Source organism: Chiloscyllium plagiosum, unplaced genomic scaffold (genome assembly GCF_037043375.1).
Source record: "Chiloscyllium plagiosum isolate Xiang-an unplaced genomic scaffold, Cpla_swu_hap1 HiC_scaffold_1, whole genome shotgun sequence".
In the NCBI taxonomy this organism is placed as follows: Eukaryota; Metazoa; Chordata; class Chondrichthyes; order Orectolobiformes; family Hemiscylliidae; genus Chiloscyllium; species Chiloscyllium plagiosum.
In genome coordinates this window covers 51369773-51386201 of record NW_028270139.1, presented here as the reverse complement: position 1 = coordinate 51386201, position 16429 = coordinate 51369773, and the positions used below count along the sequence as shown (strand labels likewise).

General features: G+C 37.8%; 1 protein-coding gene across 3 annotated transcripts in view; it reads right to left on the bottom strand.

Moving 5' to 3' along the window:
* Nucleotides 1-16429, bottom strand: part of slit2 (slit homolog 2 (Drosophila)) — a 464730-nt gene that overhangs the window by 38559 nt on the left and 409742 nt on the right. For all 3 annotated transcript variants that reach the window (XM_087986800.1, XM_087986798.1, XM_087986799.1), the window contains 2 exons: nucleotides 15127-15266; nucleotides 772-865 (listed from right to left, as the gene is read on the bottom strand). In XM_087986800.1, coding sequence (XP_087842926.1) covers nucleotides 772-865; nucleotides 15127-15266 — 234 coding nt within the window. The remainder of the gene's footprint in view (nucleotides 1-771; nucleotides 866-15126; nucleotides 15267-16429) is intronic.

Here is a 16429-nt window from a genome sequence, read left to right as displayed (position 1 = left end):
CCACCATGTTTGCCACCATGATGGACTACGTTAAATCCAGCCCCATGTTTCCATTTTTAGAGGTGGCCACAAATACAAAGATGATTTGTAATAAATTCAACAAGAAATTTAAAGGAAACTTCTTCACTCAGAGAGTAGTGACCAACTCCCTATAATATAAATTACTTGAGGGACAATAGCACAAATACATATAAGAAAAAAATTTCTTAACTGAGGGAGAAAGGAGTAGAATGATATATGGATAGGATGAGATGATAGGAGCCGAATGATGTGAAGAATTGGTACGATATTGGTATGAAACAGATAGCTGTTTCTGATCTGTAAAATTCCATGTACTTATAAAAGTTACTCCATGGAGTAAGGCTTCACAAATTTATTATTTTAAAATTCAGGATCTCAGAGTGGAAATTGTTATGCACTGAGCCCTTTTTCTGTACTTAAAACATCCTGTAACAATGGAAAAGTTACCATGGAACAAATTCAGAATAGGGACCGGATGCCTGCCTTCGATTTCCATTCCAAAACTGGTTTACAATAAGTAGACCAGGAGTCTGAGTATTCATCAGTTTCTGTGCGGTTATCAGTGAAAATGCTTCAGGTAAATTTCCATCCCAAATTGTCTCTCTATCTCACTCTCTCTCTCTCCATTTCATTTGAAATATGTAATTGCGCAATTTCAAAATTCTTCATTTATACCCAAGTTAACAGAAGAAATACACGGTGACCAGAAAATGACAGATCACTCATCCAGCAAATAAGCATTGCACGTACTTGAATCCCTTGAGAGTCATGATACATTTGGAGTCGTGCTGACAAGCGTTCAGCTCCGGGGCACAGAAGTCCAGTTTCTCTTCACATAGCTCACCTATGACAGAATAAGAAAAGACTACAGGTTTATCCCCTGTTGCAGCAATGAGACTTGAACCGAGTGATAAAATAATAGAGGTGGGATCTGAATTACTGCTTGGAAACTGTGAACTCTAAATCTTGAGAGAAAGAAATGCTTCAAAGTTCTCCATCATTCTTAAAAGCTGCTGATGGAGTTAACTTGATGAATGGTTTCATTACACAGAGATAAATAGTGAATGTTTTTCTTTGTTGATCTTCCCTAGGTGATCCCTGAAAGCACTGTGTTATTCAATCATGTGAAAATGATACACTACACCTAAAGCAGAAAATATCTGTACACTCCATTGATGGGACTGAGGCACAACACAATCTTGGGCTGCTAAATATGTTTATTTTCTATTAGAGTTAAATTTCTTTGCATCGTTAAATTTGAATGGTTAATAAATACAATATTTAATGAAGAGAAACCATACAAGTTAAAGTATTTTAAGAATTCACGTTATTTTGTTGGTTTTCACAGTAAATGGTTGAATTTATCATGAAACTAATGATTCAGTTTGATCAACATATCTATTATCTTTCCTTGACCTCCACCATACTCTATGTACAAATTATGATCTTACGTTACTGAACTGTCTTTCTATAGAAAGTCTCTCAAACTCTTCCAAACTTATCTCATAGCACCTTATTTAATGTTGCATGTGAAATCCACATTAGATTGAATCAGGTCATGTTCAGATGATCTACAAAATTATGAGGATTATTCTATTCAAGCCATTAATAAGCACTTAAAATGTATCATGGTAAATCATAAAAACACAAAACATAATAGCACAAGAACTGAAGAACTCATCAACCATCCCCTGACACATGCACAGTCTGATACATGGTGATAAATGAATGCACTTATTATGGCTACTGGTTCATATAAAACATGCTAAATTCTTGTGGCCAGGTGGTGGTGCAGTGGGCGAGACCATTGTTAATTCAGCGTGGGGCTCACTATCCGATCAAATTCAAACTGTTAGAATAGTATCAGAGAGTTCTAAGAGTTCAAAGAGAGATGAATTTATAAACGTAACCTTTCAGTGACAATAGTTGACAGAAACCAGCTATAATTTAGCATTAATTGCATGAAATGTCAGTCTCACATACAGAAGGTGTGAATCCTTGTGTGGGACTAGAAATTATGTTGTGGGTGGTATTACTGATGACTTGTATTAATGCACCAGCTAGACATAAGGATGATCATGATGTATCTGCTTTAGTTAAATCTAACCTCTGGGATGACTTGAAGCAGATAATGAATTCAGTGGTGCAGAGAAATATAGCATTGATCAGATCAAATCATCTACATTTTGAGCACAGAAAAGTGCTGGAAACCAAAAATCCATAGTTGTTCTAGTTTACTCCCATCGTAACTCATGAAAGAGTGCACTACATGGGTCACAAGTAGATTGAGACATAAATACCTCAGGTCCTGACATTAACTAGAGCTGCAGTGAGTTTAATAATAATAAAACCAACATCTGTCCCTTACAAAGCCAGAGGCAAAGCCAGGGATCACATGCATCAGGTATTCCTAGCCACTCAATTATCAAATGAGGTCTTGTTTATCACTGACAAGATGCACATGGAACATCAACCACTTCTAAAGTGGAAGTGGACTCACTTGATAGTATATGCTGGAAACAAATTGATACATTCAACATTTCCTTAAAGCAGTTCTCTTCCTAGGATCCACTCCAGCAAACATAAGAAATAGTGGAGAATCATAGAGTCATCAAGTTGTACAGCCCAGAATAAGATTCTTCAGTCCAACTCATCCATGCTGACCAAGTATCCTAAATTAATCTAGTCCCATTTGCCAGCATTTGGCCCATATCCCTGTAAGTCCTTCCTATTCATGTACCCATCCAGATGCCTTTTAAATGTAGTAATTGTACCATGAAGCAACCTACTACTTTTATACCTCCTGGACAGGACCTAGACCCCAACATTACAATTTGTAGTTTTCCCTTTCAGGCAGGAGCTTTAGACATGTGTCGAATGGTACAGCCAACTGCCAAGATATATAATTAGGTGACCTCTCCACAACCTTGCATAGTCCAGTGGGGCAATGATCCGGTCTTAATTTTCAAGATTGCTGTTTGCGAATTTTTTGGGTCCTGATCTTACTTTCAGATATCAAAGAGCCTTATTCCTGTGAGAGACACATTCAGACTGGTGCAACATACATTTCTACCTTCATGCAAGTATATTATACCAACATCTGTAACATAGCATGCTCTTAATCATGCCAATAAGATGCAGGAAATAATTCACAGATGAAACACTGGCATTTGAAGAATTTCTAGTCTGTACCCACCCATGCTAAGGCTTATCATCAGCATAAGTTGATGCATTCTTCATGTAAGCAGTAAGTACACACAATTTAAAATGCTTTTTCTATATGTGAATATGAGTAAAATATCACCTAAAGTTAAAAATGTAGCTTTGAGGTAGGGGAGTGCCTCGTTGGCTGCATTGCTAATGCTCGGTGGTGTGGATCTGTTTTAAAATTGGAATGCCAAAAAATAAAAGTTCTCTTGGTGATAATTTTAGAAGCAAATCGGCCTGTGCATAAATGGGAAACCCATTTTGTTCACATTCTGAAACAAAATTATTCACAAAAAAGGTTCCCCTTCAGATTTAGTCACGCCCTAAGCACATGAATTTTCAGACAAATCCACAGTGATTATTTCACCTGTTGTTGCCAATACAAGATTTCTGTTTCTGCACTACCATTAGAAGCAGACTTCACAATCGAGAATAATATCCTGTAGATTTATATGATAGATTTTTTTGCCTCACTGTCCTCCAAACATTTTTTATTGCTGCTAAGTTGATGGAACAAGGCCACTCACATCAGGCAGATAATCATGTTTTGATTCCTCCATTTCTCTCTGTCTACTGACAAGAAAAATCTTAAGTGAAATTAGTTGGAGCATTCTCAAACACAAACTGTCCATGATGCTGGAGTATTACAGAGCTCTTAGCTTGACATCAGGAGTTTGGAAAACATTAGAATCTGTTATATACCACAGCAAATAGGAGCAGGAGGAACCCATACAGCACCTCAAAACTGCTCTGCCAGTCAGTATGATCATGGTTGAACATTCAACTCAGTATCCAGTTCTCCCCATATCCTTTGACTCCTTTAGACCTAAGAACTAAATCTAATTCCTTCTTGAAAACATTCAATGTTTTAGTCTCAACTGCTTTCTATAGGAGAGAATTCACAAATCTCTGGGTAAAGAAATATTTTCTCATCTCACTCCTAAAAGACTTCCCTGTATATTGAGACTAACCTCTCGTTCTTGATTTTGTGGTCATTGGGAACATCCTTCTTGTGTTTACCATTATACAGGATGTAGAAACTAATTGCAAAGTTGGGCAGAATCAACATGAATTTATGAATGACAAACTTATACGTTTTTTTTGGTGTTGCTGGAGTTTTCTGAGGATGTTTGGGAAAAAAAAACCAACCGATATGGTGCATTTGATTTTTCAGATGTGTTTTGCTAATGCCACAAATGGCAAGTTAGTAAATAAAATAGTGCGCATGGTTTTAGGGACAATATATTAGCACAGATTGAAAGTTATTTAGTAGAGAGAAACCAGAGACTGGAATAAATATTCTACTTGTCTCTTTGTGGGGTACGTGGAATATTCCTTGTTCCAGCCCTACCCAGGTCACACACACATCTCTTTCTCTGATACACTAATGATTTCTTTAGCAACCCGGCTGCTATAATCCAGAACTGGAAAATTAATCAGTTTTGCTTCCAATTTCTATCCTTTCCTCACCTTCACCTGGCCCATTTCTGATTCTTGACATCTCTTCCTTGACTTCACTATTTCAATTCTGAAGATAAGCTATTCACCAATATCTATTATAAGCCCACTGATTCTCATACCTCTTTACCATACCACAACACACACTGCTTTCTGCAAGGATTCCATTCTATTCTCTCAGTTTCATCAGCCCCATTGCACCTATTTTGATGATGACACCTTCCACTAGGATACCTCTGACATGATTTTTTTCCTCAACCGAGGTTGACAGGGTCCTTAGCCGTGTCTTGCCTATTTCTTGCACTTCTGTCCTCACCCCTCTCCCATTATTCCCAGGTCAATAGGGTTCCCTTTCTCTGCACTTTCCAACTCACTAATCTCTGCATTCAAAGGATCATCTGTTGCCGTTCCTGTCACCTCCAGCGTGATGCCACCACCAAACACATTATCTCTTCCTTCCAGTATTCCTCAGGGACCATTCCCTCTGTGACATTCCAGTTAACTCCGCCACCATTCCCAAAAGACCCCCAACCACCATAGCAGCTTCCCATACAATTTCAAACGTGCAACACTTGTCCATTTACCTCCTTTCTTCCTACCCTTCAAGTCCCCAAACACTTCACTTGTACTTCTTTCAATCTAGTCTTTGTTGTTCACAATGCAGTCTCCTTTATATTGATGAGACCAAATGCAGACTGGGCGACCACTTTGTGAAATACTTCCACTCTGTCTGTAGGAATCACCCTGACCTTTCAGTTTCTCATCATTTTAAGAAACCACCTTGCTCTCATGCTAGCATTCCTGTCATGCTACAATATTCCAATGTGATACAATGCAAGCTGCAGGAACAACACCTCATCATCATCTTAGGCACTTTACAACCTCCAGCTCTGAACATTGAATTAAATAACTTCACAACCTGAATGCATGATGTCTGGTCTCATTTTTTTTTACGTTCTCGCTCTCCCCACCTCTCCACCTTGGATTTACAAAATGGAAATCATGCTTCATAGATTAACTAGAATTTTTCAAGGATGTAACTAGTAGAGTAAATAAGGGGGCAGTAGATGCGGTTTGTTTGGATTTTCATGAGGCTAAAGTTCCACACAAGAGATTAGCATGCAAAATTAACACAAATGGGTTTGGGGGGGTAGTGTACTGATATGATTAGATTAGATTGAATTCCCTACAGTGTCCTTCGGCCCAACAAGTCCACATTGACCCTCCGCTGAGTAACCCAACCCCCTCTAACTAATGCTCCGAACAACTATCGACAATTTAGCATCGCCAGTTCACCTGACCTGCACATCTTTGGAATGTGGGAGGAAACCCACACAGACACGGGGAGAATGTGCAAACTCCACAAAGACAGTTGCCCAAGGCCGGAATCGAACCTGGGATCCTGGTACTGTGAGGCAGCAGTGCTAACCACTGAGCCACCGTGCTGCCCACTGGGTAGACAACTGGCTGGCAGACAGGAAACAGAAGGCATAAATAAATCAGTATTTTTCAATGTAGCAGGTAGCAACTAGTGGGCTACTACAGGAAACAATGCATGAGCCCCCAGCTCTTCACAAATACACATCAATGATATGGATGAGGGAACTAAATGTAATCGCCCCAAGGTTGCATGATGACATAAAGCAGAGTGGGAGGGTGAGACTTTGAGGAGGATGCAGGAATGCTTTAATGTGATTTTGACAAGTTGAGTGAGTGAGAAAGTGTACAGCAGATGAAGTATAATATGGATAAATGTGAGGTTATTCACTTTGGTAGCAAAAACAGGAAGGCAGACTATTTTCTGAATGGCAATAGATTGGGAAGGTGCAATGAGCCCTGGGTGTGCTTGCACAACAGTCACTGAAAGTTATGCATGCAAGCGGTGAAGAAGGCAAACAGTACGTTGGTCTCCATACCAAGAGGATTTGAATACAGGAGCAAAGATGCCTTGCTGCAAACAGACAGTGCCCTGGTGAGACCACACCTGGAGCATTGTGTGCAGTTATGGTCACTTTATCTGTGGAAGAATGTTCTGGTTATGTAGGGAGTAAAACAAGTTTTACCAGCCTGATTCCAGGATAGTAGAACTGATGCACATTGTGAGACTATATTCTCACAGTTCAGTTAAAGACTATATTCACTAGAGTTTAGAAGAATGAAGGGGAATTGCATGGAACCTTTAAAACTATGGAACCTATAATTGCATGGAACCTATAAAATTCCAACAGGTCCATCAGGGTAAATGCAGGAAGGATGTTCCCAAAGACCAGGGAGTCAAGAACCAGGGGTCACACTCTAAGGGTACGGGCTAAGCCATTTAAAACTGAGATGAGGAGAAATTTGTTCACCAGAGAGTGGTGAGCCTGTGGCATTCTCTGCCACAAAGTGTGGTTGAGGCCAAAACATTATGTGTTTTCAAAAAGGAGTTAGATGTAGTTCTTAGGGTTAAAGGGATTAAGGGATATGGGGAGAGAATTGGGTCAGGGTGTTGAGTTGGATGATCGGCTATTGCCGTAACGAATGGTGGCCTACTGCTGTTCCTATCAGCTAAATTTCTTTGTCTTGTTTAATTTACTCTCAGTAGAGAGGACACATTCTCTCCCTTAATTTACAGCCATTTCACACCTCTCTTTGTCCTTCACCACTATTAACAATCCCTTTGTTTCTGCACCATCTGTTCCCTTCACTCCACCTCCAAAGCTGTCAAAAGTATAAAATAAACCATTTTTCAACATTTGTTTTTAGTTGTGAAGAAGTCATGCTAGGCTCAAAATATCAAATCTGTCTCTCTATAGACACCGCCAAACCTGATGAGTGTCTGCAGCATTCTTTGTTTGTTGCAGATTTCCAGCTTCTGCAGTATTTTGCTTCTATTTATGTCAGAATAAATCGGCCATTAATTCTCACAATGGCAGATTTTTATTAGTGGGGCATTGGAATGGTCAATGCTAAGTATATAACTGTTCACCATCTATAACAAATAATTTAGACATTAAATATTTTGGAATTTGTTGATGGCACCAAACTGAATAGGAACTTAAATTATGTGGGGAGATACCAGGAAGACTCAGAGACCCAAAACGAAGGTGCTAGAATATGGTAGATAGAATATAACGTAAAAAATTTGGTCTCCCTACCTAAGGAAGATTGTTCTTGCCAAAGGACTGCAGCTGAGATTTATCAGATGGGATGATGGGATTGTCTTATGAGGAGAGATTGAGAACATTGAGTTTATATTCTCTTCTGTCCAGAATAATGTGAGGTGATCTCACTGTAATTTACAAAATTTATACAGGGCATGACAGAGTGGATTTAAAGGGGATGTTTCTCCTGATTGGTGATTCTAGAACTATGAGCATTATCTCAGAACAACAGGCAGACCAGCTAAGAGTCAGATGAGAAGGATTTCTTTTCACTTAGAGAGTGGTGAATCTTTGGAAGTATCTAGTTCAGAAGTCTGTGGAAGCTCAATCATTGAGCAGCTTCAAATCAGGAATCAATAGATTTCTGGAGACTAATTGGAGGGAAATGGAAACATGATATTGGAGAAATGATCAGCTAGAAGCAAACACAGAAGTTCATTCTGGTCCACTGAAAGTGGGTCTTCAGAGTTGAGGTTAAGGCATCTTTTGTGGCGGGGCTCAATCTCCATACACTAGTAACCCATATAATTTTGATTAACACAAAAACATTACTTTAAAAAAATATTAATTGATCAGAAAAGAGAAGATGAAGATACTGTTGTTATAAAAATGTTTAGCTCCAGTGCAACTGTTTTGCCTCGTGAAAAACATCTCTGCATGCAACTATGGAAAACAACAGCAAGAGTCATGCAGGTGACGACAATCCATCAGGTGCAGCTTACTGCAATGTTCAAACAACATCATGCAATGTAAAACTACTATTCTCAAAGATAACATCTGCCATTAAATTTTAAATATAATTGAAACCATGTACTGATAAAGCACAAATTATTTAAATACTTTCTAGACTTTACATTTAAGTACATCTTACTCAAAATTAATCTGTATGTAGTTACTGAAAACTGCCTTTGAAATGGAATCTGACCTATGCACATCCCTATTTATGCATCAGATTGAAGACAGGCAATGTGCTGAACATAAGAAGCACAGCTCTTACCAGAAGCATTAGTTTACTTGAAAATGGAGCAAGTGGGCATATTGAGGGCAGGATCAATATGTTTTTAGCATGCGTGTGCATCAAAAGAAAAACATGATCCCAATCTACCTGTTTGAAAGTACAGTTTGTTCTTTAAACTACTTGGCCTGTTTATTTTCAGGAGTCAATGCAAAAGGACTATACTTAGTTCAGTTTTGATTTTATTATTGCACAGATTATGATTTCTACAATGCTGTTGTGTCACATAAACTGCAAAGATATTTATTGACTGATTTGAGTCAGCTCCACATTAATGAACATTAAGGGCATCATGTATATTTTAGCTGTTTACATTGGAGACACATTTTATACTTCTTATTGCCATCTTACTTCATTCCTTATATGGATGTTGTAATTATATCATATATCTTATCCATTCTTTATTTTTGTCTGGATGACTAATGTGTTATATGCTGTAATCCTGTCTAGTTCCTGGTGAATGTTTGATCATTGCATTATTTATCTTGCTTGAATACAGTTTATTTTGCCAGAGGTGAGGTAATAATTGACACTAAATGATCAGTAAATGACACAGGATGAAGCCACAGACAGGCTCCATTAAGCAGCACCACTTCTTACAAGTATGACATAAGGAATGAAATTGGCTATTCCGTAACAAAATACCACATGTCAATGCAGCAGATATATTGCAATTGAATCATATTCATCTTTTTGACTGATGCAATATATGTTTACTGAAGATAGAGCTAGTTGAATCTGGGCTAGCAAGACAATGATAAAACACAATTATGCTTCTGTACAAGTCATATCGTTTTTAAACACTAGATGATTTCTTTTTAGCACATCATGAGGATAAGTTCCAGTCATCTTTATTAGCTGAATATTTGCTGAAGAAGAGTAGCTTGACTTGATGTGCTTTCCTACCTCACCATAATGCTTTCAAAATAAGAAGGGAAAATGACAGTATTGTCAGGGAGTGGGAGTGGAAATCATGCACCTCATTTCCAAAAAACAAGCAGGTGACAGGAAGAAAAAAAAGATCCAAGTCTAAGAGCTTGTAGGAAAGAGAAAAGGGGAGAAACAGACTGCGACTGACCTTTTTCCACCTCATTCAGATTAGCAGCTTGCAGTGACAAGAGATAGAAGAAACAAGAGATTTTCTGAGTTTATTCTTTTTCAATACACTGGAACAATATAATGCAGCAGAAAAATAGCAGCTTATTTATTTTATTTAGCAGCTTATCTATGGCTTTCATTTCTCCCTTTATATTTTGAGTTTTTTGTTTGATTTCTTAGCCTTCTTTAATTTTCTTACGCTCTTTTTATCAGAGTTACAGCTCTGTCAGGGTCACAGACATTCTTGTGGATCACAATGGACCTATTCTGGTGAAATAATGACGATGACACAGTTTGTTAACTGTTTTGTTTCTTCACTTTAAATCCATTTCTCACCTTCAATTTCCTCTCCTCCTTTCCTGATAGCACTTTTTATTACATGGATATGGCTCCATGGGGATGACTGTCCAAAGACCAATTGACCTTTTCCCCGTGTATATGCCTGAGCAAAGGATATCAGGTGGATGTTCGACTGTGGAGGCCATTGCATTTGAACTTGATTCTATTGTACCCTGATATCCACATACATGCATTTTTCAGCAGAGTTTTCTAAGATTTAAAGCAAGAGGTTTAGCTGATTTTTCCTTTCCCTTGCTCAGCAGAACTGAGGTGAGCCCTTAAAAAATGACTGCCATGTGTTTGAGATTGAATAACTCAGGACAGACTAGGAAACCAACCTGAGACTTTCCTGACATTCATTTACTCAGTAACAAACTGGACTGTGCAACTGCCCAATACCCTTCCTTACTTTAATGACTGGTTTATAGAATACAACTTCTAAAGCATTACTATCATTCTTCATTTAAAAAAGATTTTAGAAATACACTGACAATGTCTAAAACAACACATTTAAATAAACCCAGTCATTCAGATTTGTGATAGCAAGTTACATGGGTAAATCATGGTAACAGTCCAGTAAGTAAAACTAGTTGGTTTAATTAGTGGCCAACACTGGTCTTTTGGTTTTCTATGCTATTTTGTGTTCACCACGTGTCAGGAAATTCCACAATTAGTGGTCATTTCTTCATTTCCTGACAAAAACCCTACTATTGCAAAAATGAGTTGACAAAACATGCAGAACAGGTTCAAGCTAGTCACCAGTGACTTGCAGCAGTGATACTATGAATCTGAAGGGTTATCAAGCAGTAATCAATAGCAGCATGCTACTCAATCCTTCTGTGAAATCATGTCCATGTTCCATTGTAAAGTAACATTTTACCAAGTGACCAAAAATGAATGCAGCTTTCATCTACTGGCTTGAACACCAACATCTCATTTTAAGGAAATTAACAAAAAAAAACTCAAGTGCTTCACAAGAATTGTTAGAGACTATATTCTTCATAAATTATTGAAAGGTACCAGAACTGGAGACCAAAATCATTTTCAAAAAGTTAGGATTTAAACAGAAACTTGAAAGAGGAGAGAGCGACAGAGATGGAAAAGTCAGGCAGGGAATTGCAGACATTAGAACCTCAGTAACAGAAGGTACTGACATCAGTGATGGGGTGACGATAATGGATAATGTGGGAGAAATCAGAATTAGAGGGCAGGAGTCATGGGAAAGGTAACTTAGAAAGGAAAGGGCAAGGCCATAGAAAGATTATACACAAGAATAAAAACTTTTAAATTAAAGGATACTGTTAGAGTGGGATCCAACATAAGTCAGCAAGGTACAGGGGTGACGGATGAACAGGACTTGATGTGAATTTGGATTCAAAAAGCAGAGTTCAGATGAGCTGATGTTTACAGTGGGTGTGAGAGTGAAGTTGTGAAGTCGTTCAGAGAGCACTGTAATTGTTAAGTCTGAAGCTAACAAATACATGGCTAAAGGTTCCAGGCTAAGTTGAAGCATTATGAAATGGATAATATCACAAAGGTAGGAGTAGGTAGCAAAGGTAATGACATGGGGTTGGAGGCTCAGCACAGAGCAAATTAAGATGAAGTTGCAGACAGCAGGGTTCAGCTTTAGAAAGTAGCTCGGGAGGGATAAAGGAGTCAGTGGCTAGAAAACTAAACTTGTAGCATCAGATTTTACTAAAGCATTTAACAATAGCGAATAATAAATTCTGACTTTGAATGATAACATAACTGAAATTCAAAATGAATACCAGATAAAATGTATTCTAGCAAGCTAAATCAAAACATGCCAGTTTACACAAATATTTACCCCATGTATTGCAGCAATGCAAGAAATAGGATTTGGAGTCGATTATTGAGTTCTTCAAAGCTGTTTCATCATTCAATAAGATCATGACTGATCTAACTGACTTCGTAATCATAAGTAACCAAGAAATGCACATCATGTTTTACATGTGGTCTGTTTAAAAGGTCATGATATTCACAAAGAGGTCTTTGATAAATATCTTTTCCTTGTTGACTGCTACAACAACATAAATGTATTAACTGTATATAGTGACTCACTTCTTAATTGAATAACATTATACCAAAATTTCACCAGATACCATGAAGTGCCACTGGTGCCTATATTCCCAGGTGGTGCAAATGAGTTGCTTCAATGGATGACATGAGGTTAGCTCAGTGCATCCGTTTCTGATGTTCCAATTAGGTTGCTCATAACATCCTGAAAATGCTAGCGGGGAGAAGGTCAGGAATATTGGAAAGGGTTGCCTGTTGCATGATGAGTTTCTTGTCTGGGGTGGCACATTATTCAAGAGGAAAATAGGATACTCAACAGCCAAACACATTTTGCTTCATCTAAAGCGATCTTGCCTACCATAATAAATTCTTTGAATGATAACGTAACAAATTCAAAATGAATATCAGTCAAGATGTATTATAGCAAGCTAAATCAAAACATGCCAGTTTACACAAAACATTACCCCATGGATTGGAGCAGTGCAAGAAATAGGGGTCCTCCAGCCACATTATGTGAAAGCTGCCAAATTGTTGTTTGCCAGAAGTTCACAGGGTTGTTATGCCATCATAATTATTGGAAATTGCTGCCAGTGACCTTTGACACCAACAAGTGCAAAGTGTGTGGGGTCAGGGAATGGTAACCTTATTTACATAGGCCATGACTACTAACACATTCACAGTTGTGGGTGTCAGCAGTCACTGCCTTTCCCATAATCTGGGCACTACTGGCACATTTAAGTGTGAGATGCCAGGTTTGAGGGATGTGAACTCCTGAGTCCCTAGATAATGTCCCAGTATTAGTCATTTTCATAAGAAGTCAAAAAGCATTGCAGTAGATCTCTTAACATTTGGGGACCCTGGCTATGATCCCAGGGATCTTATATATATATTGTGTGTGCATGCCTGCTGTGTGTTCTGCTGCCTCTTTGGTTTAGAGGGTTATACAATCAAATCGTACACAAAGAGTTTTCCTCCGTGATCCCCTCTATATTAAGTGCACTTACTTAGGCTGGCAACAGATTTTACCACAAGGCTCAGAAAAAGTAGGGAGAAGGCCGGACCTCAACAGTTTTCTTTTGTATTCAGGCCTATTTCTATTTCTTCTCCTTCTTTTGAAAAAATGCCCCAAGAGACTGTTGAAAATTCTGAACCAGAGACTGGGACCAGTGCAAAGCAAATCATGAGTAAAAGCAGTTGTAATCTCAGGAGAATCCACTGTTAGGTACTGCCTTTTAATAAAGCATTTGTGTAAAAACTTTGATTTTTGTTGTATTTGCATCAGAGATTTACAGTAACTGCAGTAGCTACAGTTTGCATGAATGAATATTTAAGACAAATCTGAAACCAACATAATTGCTCATGTAGAAAAAGGTTGTTTTAACAATACATCACAACACTTCTCACTTCCAATTTACTGTTTGGTGCATTTTAAGCAATAAAACAGTTTTAATATTCCAGATTAGAAGTGAAAACTGAAATCCTGACTTAAAACACCTGAGTCCAGAGCAAATCTGAACAATTCCATCACTAAACATAACTTTGGGGATGCTATACTGTGAAATGAAACAGCCAGCATTTTATATCAGCATACCTTCAGCTCTATTGCCTCTCAATTTACCATAAATCTCCAGTAGGTTTCTTGTCAGAAACTGGATCACGGCATTCCAAAGAGAATGCACAAAAGAACAAAGTAACATAGAGTTCTGACACTAAAGTCTTTGTTCCTCGATTTTTGTTTGTGCTTACTGCATGTGACACAACTACCTCAGAGTAATTTGCTGGCATCATCCACTTTAGTTTATTAGATAATTTCATTCCGTGCATCTTCAGTAGTAGAAACCATCCAGACATTTGTCTCTCAGTCGCCAAATGGCTCTAGCTCTATAAAGTCATGTTAAAAACAATCTTACATTGCAGCTTTAAAGCAGTGGTCTAAACTGGAACATTTCTTTCTCAAACTACTGCTTGTTAGAATGTGGCAGTTTTTAAAAGTTCCTTTTCAGTCCACAGAGCAGGCAGTATACAGATGGAGAAGGAACTAGAACATGGGTTACAATAGATTTTCAAGAACATTGAAAAGAAAATACCACACAATAAGAAATTACTATCTTCAAGTTTAATCTTCTGTCAAATAACTCAATACTTCTCAAATTAAAATTTAGAAATTGATGTTTGCAATATGAGGATCTGAGCACTTTGTCTATTATTCAAAAACTAAGATTTTACATTCACACATGTTAGCATTGCAAACAATAATTTTAGATGTAAGCTTTACCGCATTTGTGTGCTTTGACAAACAAATACATAATTTTCTGGCATACACACATGTTCCATTGTGTATTTTAAGTGTGTTACATTGTCTAGGAATTTGCTAAGTTAAATCGCTGGTCTAGGTTAAATTGGCTGATCCCAGGTAGAGTGATGATAGACAAAGATGTTACAACTGGCCTCACATGAAGAATATCCAATGGTTGAATTACTGGAGGGTTGCCACAGCTTGTGGAACCATATCCCAGCATGGGTCAGTGCCTTTAGGAAAGAAAAGGTAAGGGGAGCAAAAATGTGAGGAGAGAATAGAAAAAAATAAGCCATTCAATGACTTCTTATTGCTCACCATGTAATCCACATTTTAAACATGGAAAATGTTGGTTCATCTTGAACATAATTTACTATTGAACAGTGAAAGAAAAATTCAAGCAAGTGTCTTATTGTGCTTTTCACACTTCAAGGAGATTCTACAGTTACTCTAATCTGCATTTATTGTTTGTTTTGGCAAAACACTTTGCCACTACCTCCTACTTCCCTTACCTGTATATTCAGGTGGACAGAGGCAAGTGTAGTTATTGATTCCATCAATGCAGGTGGAATTATTCTCACAATCATTGTCCTCACAGTCATCAATATTTATAGTGCACTCTTCACCTTCAAAGCCATCTGCACATGAGCACCTGAGGGAACAATGCAACTGACATTTATAGAATGAAAAGTGCTAAAATAGAGTTAAGTGTAAAACACTTCAACATTGTTCTAATTAAGAAGGAAGTCCAGTGCATGTTAATGTTTTCTGTGCACTCACTTTAGTCCAATAATAAAACTCTTCAGGCTTAGTGGTCAAACAGTCTACACTGCAGACTTCACTGACGGCTGTGTCGATCTTTGACCTGACCTCTTAAAGCCGGTTTCTAACCAACAGGCAGCTGGTCAGTCAGTCTGCGCAACTAAGCTGACTAGAAGCAATGATAAGGTCTTGCAATTTTGTTCATACTGAGTAGTTAATCTCAGTCAGTGGTGATTAGAGTGATACAATACCACAGAGTTTGTATTTCTGTCCTATATTTCAGCAAGGGTGTTCTTTGAACAGATGCTATGGTTTTGGAACTGGCTATCTCCTCACCAGTGTAATCAATTACCTAAAATCTTTGCCAATTTTGTATATGCAATATTTATGAAACAGTTTCAACCCTTGCAAATGAATCGACAGTACAGACTATACCCAACATATTTCCCCCCTCTTCCCCCTCTTCAGTGATACTCACTGAACACCTATTTTTCAGGCATAATCAAATGAGAAAACTAACCAACTCGTTTAGTGGAATTAAATAAATAGGACTGTAGTAAATATCCTACTAAATACCATTTGGTATAACAAAAGCTAAGGCAAGCCTATTCTTCAGCAGAACAAGCCCTTAATTGAAACTACATCTAATAAAAATTTTCACTCTTTCTTGCAGAACAACTCATGAAATAGTTCAGCAGATTTAGAATCTGTCATGGAATAACTGCACATAAATCAATAGCTACATAAAAATAATATTCTGCTGCAAAAAATTGTAGCTGAATAATCTTTCCATAGGAATAAAAAAGATCTTTATTTTCCCAATGATGCACACAATTATGAAACTGCACATATACTTAACAACCTTGATGAATTAATTGCCATTCTCATATGAACTATGCTAATAGAGAGCACAGCCTCATAATTTATAAGCATGTAGCTGCACTCCTTTTAAGCTTTTATTTAATGGATTGAAATCTGTGATGCTCTGAGGATGTTTATCTGGTCTGGTGCAGCAGTTTGAGAATGACTTTCTCACTCACCACAAAGGTGAAA